This window comes from Nannobrachium achirus, assembly GCF_963921795.1.
Source record: "Nannobrachium achirus genome assembly, chromosome: 1".
In the NCBI taxonomy this organism is placed as follows: Eukaryota; Metazoa; Chordata; class Actinopteri; order Myctophiformes; family Myctophidae; genus Nannobrachium; species Nannobrachium achirus.
The window spans coordinates 327883-336585 of record NC_137810.1 but is presented as its reverse complement, the minus strand read 5'-3'; the positions used below and the strand labels follow the sequence as shown (position 1 = coordinate 336585).

The window sequence follows — 8703 nt, the reverse complement described above, 5'->3', positions numbered from 1 at the left end:
GTGTTTGCCGTTGCATGCATGCATGTGCTGTGTCTTGTGTGTGTGTGTGTGTGTGTGACGATACCAGAGCAGATGGTGCTGATTTTTAATGGACTAGGAACTAGGAAGTTAGGAACATCGTCTGACTGTTTACATTGACTACCATAGTGAGAAAGACGCTCCGCTCGGTGTAATGGAGTGATTTCTCCGACCTCCGGCTACGAGGCCGGGTCCGGTATGCTATTGTTTTAGTAATGTATCCTTGACTTGTGCCCCAGTGGTTTTCAACCAGTGGTCCTTGTCCAGATCTGACAATCCCTTGATGAGAAGTTTCTTTCTAGGTATCTTCCAGAGGTTAGGGTTAGGGTTAGGGTTAGCCTAACCCTAACCCTAACATAACATAACATAACATAACATAACATAACATAACATAACATAACATAACATAACATAACATAACATAACATAACATAACATAACATAACATAACATGGTTTGGGTTCCTGATCCATGTTGATGACATGAGTGTAGACATAGTGTGTAGTGATTTTCGTGATTTTCTGGCAAAATCTGTAGGAGCAGTGTCCAAAAATGTGTTTTTAAAAATCGGCCTGAAGGTGGCGCTATATGGGACAGATTCATGTTGATGGGATGAGTGTAGACATACTGTGTAGCAATTTGCGTGATTTTAGGGCCAAAACTGTAGGAGCAGTGGCCAAAAATGTGTTTTAAAAATCGGCCTGAAGGTGGCGCTAGAAGAGGGCCATGTGAGAAATGAGGGGTGGGGTCTCCGCGTTGCCTTGGCGGACGAATAGGTACCGGCCCCGGCTCTCCCGGACGCTCCTAGCCCGAGTTACAGCCTTGCACAAATCCTTTTTCAAAGAGGAGATGGAGGTCTGCAGGCTGTCTGGAGCTTCTGTATGATGAAGATCTCTCTATGATACTGCAGATGCACCTCAACATCATTGCTGAAAAGTCACAGGTGCTTCTCTGCCTTTGCAGCCTGTTTTAAAGCAACAATCCTGTCACAATGCAGGGTTTTGACATTTGGGAAGATCTGCAGATCACATTTGCAGCCAACAAGTAGCTAAAGGTGGAATCATGTGACCACTTATTTGGCCCAAATGTCCCATATGCCAAGAAGAAGGAGACCCTGGCTATATTTGAACAGAAGAAGAAGAAGAAGGAGACCCTGGCTGTGTTTGAACAGAAGAAGAAGAAGGAGACCCTGGCTGTGTTTGAACAGAAGAAGAAGAAGGAGAAGACCCTGGCTGTGTTTGAACAGGCCTACCGACTTGCAGAGGAGAAGTTGTCCAAGTACATGGATGCTGCCCAGCCAGAATGCAGGGTTTTCAATCCCAGAAGTGTCGTCTTGTTCAGTGAGATCTGAGCAGCATCCCTGGTTTCCAAGATCTACCAAAGGAAGAAATCAACCGGTACTTCACAAAGTTTGGCCCAGCTGCAGTCAAGTCTCTGGAATGGTTGACACAGATCTATTCTGGGACAGCATGCAAGAGCTTCTGCATCAGCTGTCCAGATTGGCAAAGAGGTACAAGGACCGTGTCACGAACTCAAAGAGGTACAAGGACTGTGTCACGAACTCAAAGAGGTACAAGGACCGTGTCACTAACTCAAAGAGGTACAAGGACCGTGTCACTAACTCAAAGAGGTACAAGGACTGTGTCACGAACTCAAAGAGGTACAAGGACCGTGTCACTAACTCAAAGAGGTACAAGGACCGTGTCACTAACTCAAAGAGGTACAAGGACTGTGTCACGAACTCAAAGAGGTACAAGGACTGTGTCACGAACTCAAAGAGGTACAAGGACTGTGTCACGAACTCAAAGAGGTACAAGGACCGTGTCACGAATCCAGCAGATGAGGAAAGGTCAAATAGCATTTACAAAGTGGTGCTATCATTCAGGAGACGCTCACTGTCTGAGCCCAACATCAAGGCACTGGTCTTCCTGTACTTTAACAACCCATTTAGGCCTAGAATTATTGAATGCTTTAACTAGTGAAACATAGCAGATATACAAGCTCACAGCGCGGCACAGCTTGTAGATCTGCTATATTTTTTTTTTAATCGTGAACATTTGAATTTTGACCCGATTCTATAAGTGTCTTTTGAATCCTTCTAAGATTTTTCGAAAAAACAATGTTTCTATGTCAGCAATCTGGCCAGCCATCGTCAAAGAAAAGGTCCTTTTCACTTAACTGGAGCTCAGTTAGTCTGTTCTTGAGAGACTACTATGTCAGTGGTTCTCAAACCTGTTCATGTGAAGGACCCCCAACGTGATATGTATTTGGCCACGGACCCCCATCTTTTTTTTTTAACCTTTATTTAACCAGATAAAAACACATGACCTGGCCAAGAGGCAGAAATAAAAAAATTACACAATCCTTGCTTACATACAAGACATCACAACAAAAAATAGAACATCCATGATACACAAACAGATACCTAAGAACTCCAAAAATACAAAATGTACACTAAATACTAAACTAGTTTACAATTCACAGGTAGCAGTACACGCACAGTATGCCCAATGAATGTACCCAAAGGAAGAGATCACAGAGCAAATTAATTACAGGTCTGAACAAGTGCAAGCGTTTGTAGATCTGTCTGAGTGATTCTCTTAAAACTTCTCAAAGGAATTAACACAGCCAATTTGAGTCTGGACTGAAGGTCATTCCATGACCAGGGGCCAAAAAAGGAGAGGCTTTTTTTGCCTCCCTCAGATGTAAATGCAGGTACTACACAGCGTAACCAGGCATTTGATCTGAGATTTAGCCCATTCTTGACCAGTACAAATTTGGAGGCAATGTAAAAAGGAAGCTGCACCAAGTAAGGCTTTGTATACAAAATTCAACCAATCTTGTAACCTGCGAGATCAACTGCAGCATACAACATGCAGTGATGAGTCCTGAAAGGCAAATTTGTTATGAATCTCAGAGCTGCATGATAAAGGGGATCCAATTTCAAAATCTCAAAATATTTAGTTCCAGGGACCCCCCAGAAGCAAAATTTGAGTTACAAACATTCGCTTTGAAAATACATATGTTCAAAGATTTGCACACATTTTAACAACTTTTTCAAAAATAGCAGATCTACAAGCTCGCAGCTTGTATATCTGCTATTTTTCACTGGGTTTAAGCATTCAATAATTCTAGGCCTAAATGGATATTAAATGGATATTAAATGGATATTAAATGGATATTAAATGGATATTAAATGGTTAATTTCAAAGTGCAGTGTGCTTCTCAGGCAGATAGTGAGCATGATGATGATGCAAATAAATCTGCCCAAGAGGGACAAAGAGAATAGTGATGTTGATTAGTTTATAGCCACAATGTTTCACAGTGTTTTGGTATTGCAATTAGATTCATAAGTTCATTTCTACTTCATTATTACATAGAACAATATGTTTGCTTCATAACTGGTAATTTTTTTACGTATTCTTTTAATGCCCGCGGAATATTAACTTTCAAGCCGCGGAATCAAGAATTGCTCTCCGCAGAATCAGGATTGTTCATCACGGAATCAGATCTTTTTCTCTGTGGATTCCTGGGGGGAATAATATATGATATATATATATTATATATATATATATATAATATATATATTAGTATCATATGATTTTTATTTCATATTTACATGTCGATTTAAGCTCTGAAACATTTGTCAGAGAATCTCTAGTACTGTATGTTAAGAGTCTGACAGGTCTATAACTCATTTTGAATTAAAAACATGGTGATAAATGTAGTTACATACAGCAGGGATACTCAAACTTCTGAACCGGTGGGCCACATTTCAAAAATGTCAAGGGGCCGCGGCCCGCGGGCCAGTTGATAAAATGACATTACTTGATAACTTCTCTTTTATTTGCTATATTTCCACATAACTTAAGACAAGTGCAATGCACATTATTTATGGCTTGTAATTCCGCATGCACGCACGCACACACGCACACACACACACATGCACACGCACACACACACACACACACACACACACACACACACACACACACACACACACACACACAGTGATGTAATAAGGTGTAAGAAGTCTTACCGCTACAGCCTCCAGTATCTGTTTAATGACATGAGCTGCGTCTCTCTCACTGTAGTAACCTCTCTCCACAATCCTGGAATAATATAATATAATATAATAATAATATAATATAATATACACTGAAGCTTTATTCACAATCCTATAGAATACACAATATACACTGAAACTTTATTCACAATCCTATAGAATACACAATATATACACTGAAGCTTTATTCACAATCCTATAGAATACACAATATACACTGTGAAGCTTTATTCACAATCCTATAGAATACACAATATACACTGTGAAGCTTTATTCACAATCCTATAGAATACACAATATACACTGTGAAGCTTTATTCACAATCCTATAGAATACACAATATACACTGTGAAGCTTTATTCACAATCCTATAGAATACACAATATACACTGTGAAGCTTTATTCACAATCCTATAGAATACACAATATACACTGAAGCTTTATTCACAATCCTATAGAATACACAATATACACTGTGAAGCTTTATTCACAATCCTATAGAATACACAATATACACTGTGAAGCTTTATTCACAATCCTATCCACCTGTTTCCACCAGAATTTACCTTCCTGCTGTTAACACTTCCGGTTAACAGCAGACATACAAGCTCACGTCGCGTCGCAGATTAAACCGCTGTGAGCTTGTAGATCACATCGGCTGCGACACCGGAAATGTCTGCACGCCTTCTGCACAATTAATGCACAATGGATAGAATACACAATATATACACTGAAGCTTTATTCACAATCCTATAGAAGTAAGCAATTTACCCCGAGTGAGAGGACATTATGCTCTGATAATGTCCTGTGTGAGGGGGTGATCGGACGAGGCGAAGCCGAGTCCGATAACACCCTCACACAGGACATTATCAGAGCATAATGTCCGACCCCGAGTGGTAAATAGCTTTTCTACCACTTTTTCCCTTATACATGAAAGAAAACACATAGTTGTAACTTGCAAGGATCTTAAGTTACAATCATTATTGCCTATAAAACTTCCGCGAGACAGCAGATAGTTCCACCAACAACATCTTCTACTCACCAACAGATGGCGCCAACTCCATACTAATCCATGCGTCTAGCTTACAGCTAAGCTAACGTCAGTTAGAAGTACCGTTCCGGCCGTAAATAGAGGCTGTTCGCTTCCAGAAAGGCATAGGTTCAGAGAAAAGGGGCTTTAAAGTTGGCGGATTGCATTGGATCCAAATAAATCGGCGACTATAGCATGCACGTTAGTAAACATAGGACCGTTGCCACGGTCATTTGTTGGTTGGGGGAAAGGTGTTCCGACTACCTCCTGAAGTCCCCGGATGTACACTGAGGCGCATTGATCTCGGACAAGTCCTCACACAACTTTGCGGCAGTTGTTCTGTCATAACCTCCGGAATTTAGCCAATCAGAATCCAGTATTTGAACACGTGACTCGAAAAAGTGGTAGAATACACAATATAAACACTGTAGTAACCTCTCTCCACAATCCTATAGAATACACAATATATACACTGTAGTAACCTCTCTCCACAATCCTATAGAATACACAATATATACACTGTAGTAACCTCTCTCCACAATCCTATAGAATACACAATATATACACTGTAGTAACCTCTCTCCACAATCCTATAGAATACACAATATAAACACTGTAGTAACCTCTCTCCACAATCCTATAGAATACACAATATATACACTGTAGTAACCTCTCTCCACAATCCTATAGAATACACAATATATACACTGTAGTAACCTCTCTCCACAATCCTATAGAATACACAATATATACACTGTAGTAACCTCTCTCCACAATCCTATAGAATACACAATATATACACTGTAGTAACCTCTCTCCACAATCCTATAGAATACACAATATATACACTGTAGTAACCTCTCTCCACAATCCTATAGAATACACAATATATACACTGTAGTAACCTCTCTCCACAATCCTATAGAATACACAATATATACACTGTAGTAACCTCTCTCCACAATCCTATAGAATACACAACACTGTGAAGCAGAATGTAACGGAGGTGAATCGGACCTCCCCACCCGGGCTTCGAACCCGGGCCTCCCACGTGAAAGTCCAAAATCTTAACCATCACTCCAAAGGGATAGTGTTAATGTCTATATGTCTACCAGAGCTCAGCAGTGATAGTGTTAATGTCTATATGTCTACTAGAGCTCAGCAGTGATAGTGTTAATGTCTATATGTCTACCAGAGCTCAGCAGTGATAGTGTTAATGTCTATATGTCTACTAGAGCTCAGCAGTGATAGTGTTAATGTCTATATGTCTACTAGAGCTCAGCAGTGGTAGTGTTAATGTCTATATGTCTACCAGAGCTCAGCAGTGGTAGTGTTAATGTCTATATGTCTACTAGAGCTCAGCAGTGATAGTGTTAATGTCTATATGTCTACTAGAGCTCAGCAGTGATAGTGTTAATGTCTATATGTCTACCAGAGCTCAGCAGTGATAGTGTTAATGTCTAAATGTCTACCAGAGCTCAGCAGTGATAGTGTTAATGTCTATATGTCTACTAGAGCTCAGCAGTGATAGTGTTAATGTCTATATGTCTACTAGAGCTCAGCAGTGATAGTGTTAATGTCTATATGTCTACCAGAGCTCAGCAGTGGTAGTGTTAATGTCTATATGTCTACTAGAGCTCAGCAGTGGTAGTGTTAATGTCTATATGTCTACTAGAGCTCAGCAGTGATAGTGTTAATGTCTATATGTCTACTAGAGCTCAGCAGTGGTAGTGTTAATGTCTATATGTCTACTAGAGCTCAGCAGTGATAGTGTTAATGTCTATATGTCTACTAGAGCTCAGCAGTGATAGTGTTAATGTCTATATGTCTACCAGAGCTCAGCAGTGGTAGTGTTAATGTCTATATGTCTACTAGAGCTCAGCAGTGGTAGTGTTAATGTCTATATGTCTACTAGAGCTCAGCAGTGGTAGTGTTAATGTCTATATGTCTACTAGAGCTCAGCAGTGATAGTGTTAATGTCTATATGTCTACTAGAGCTCAGCAGTGATAGTGTTAATGTCTATATGTCTACCAGAGCTCAGCAGTGATAGTGTTAATGTCTATATGTCTACTAGAGCTCAGCAGTGATAGTGTTAATGTCTATATGTCTACTAGAGCTCAGCAGTGATAGTGTTAATGTCTATATGTCTACCAGAGCTCAGCAGTGATAGTGTTAATGTCTATATGTCTACTAGAGCTCAGCAGTGATAGTGTTAATGTCTATATGTCTACTAGAGCTCAGCAGTGATAGTGTTAATGTCTATATGTCTACTAGAGCTCAGCAGTGATAGTGTTAATGTCTATATGTCTACTAGAGCTCAGCAGTGATAGTGTTAATGTCTATATGTCTACTAGAGCTCAGCAGTGATAGTGTTAATGTCTAAATGTCTACTAGAGCTCAGCAGTGATAGTGTTAATGTCTATATGTCTACTAGAGCTCAGCAGTGATAGTGTTAATGTCTATATGTCTACTAGAGCTCAGCAGTGATAGTGTTAATGTCTATATGTCTACTAGAGCTCAGCAGTGATAGTGTTAATGTCTATATGTCTACTAGAGCTCAGCAGTGATAGTGTTAATGTCTATATGTCTACTAGAGCTCAGCAGTGATAGTGTTAATGTCTATATGTCTACCAGAGCTCAGCAGTGGTAGTGTTAATGTCTAAATGTCTACCAGAGCTCAGCAGTGATAGTGTTAATGTCTATATGTCTACTAGAGCTCAGCAGTGATAGTGTTAATGTCTATATGTCTATATGTGGTAGTAGCCTACATGGGCTCTTTTGGAATCGCAAACAGACCACGATGTGCGCGTGCATGCGTGCATGCGTGGATGCGTGTGTGTGCATGTGTCTTCTATAAAAGAAGCCAGGGGGGGTTATGAATGGATGTACGCAGCTAGGAGAATAAATCATCTTGTCTGTATGCTTAACAACGAGGATCCTGCTGTCAGAGAACAACGAGCATCACTTCTCCTAGATCTGTCAAAGCTCAAAGTCCCACACTCAACAACTGAGGCCAACTTTCTGGGATTCAGAAAAAAGCAGAGTGGGAAACTAGACACGCGCGCACCGGGATTTGGAGTGCGCTCTAACTGGCCTGATCTCAACGACTTATGCAACAGCGCTCAAATCCATCTGAGCTGGAGCGACGCGTGCCGTGTGGTGGAGGCTGGCGACGTGGCGGTAACCAACGGGAGTATCTCCGTGCGGGCGCCGGGCGGTGCTGAACACCGACGAAAACACAGAAATGCTGGACCACAAAAACTGCAGACGGGACATTATTGAACATCACCAAGCCCACCAGCGGCAACGCTGGACTGAGCTGCACTTACTGGGGAAACTGGTCTGCCTACTGTGTGCTGAGCACACTGTGTCCCATTACATACTACACCACACTGTGTCCCATTCTATACTACACCACACTGTGTCCCATTCTACACTGTGTCCCATTCTATACTACACCACACTGTGTCCATTCTATACTACACCACACTGTGTCCATTCTATACTACACCACACTGTGTCCATTCTATACTACACCACACTGTGTCCCATTCTATACTACACCACACTGTGTCCCATTCTATACTA

The 8703-nt window shown here is 41.0% G+C and overlaps 1 protein-coding gene across 1 annotated transcript in view; it reads right to left on the bottom strand.

Moving 5' to 3' along the window:
• The window catches only part of LOC308304399 (calcium/calmodulin-dependent protein kinase type IV), a gene marked incomplete at both ends in the record, with an annotated part of 33572 nt that overhangs the window by 14599 nt on the left and 10270 nt on the right, over window positions 1-8703 (bottom strand). Inside the window, one exon of the mRNA XM_080748989.1 lies at window positions 4058-4130. Within this exon, the coding sequence (XP_080605115.1) occupies window positions 4058-4130 (73 nt within the window). The remainder of the gene's footprint in view (window positions 1-4057; window positions 4131-8703) is intronic.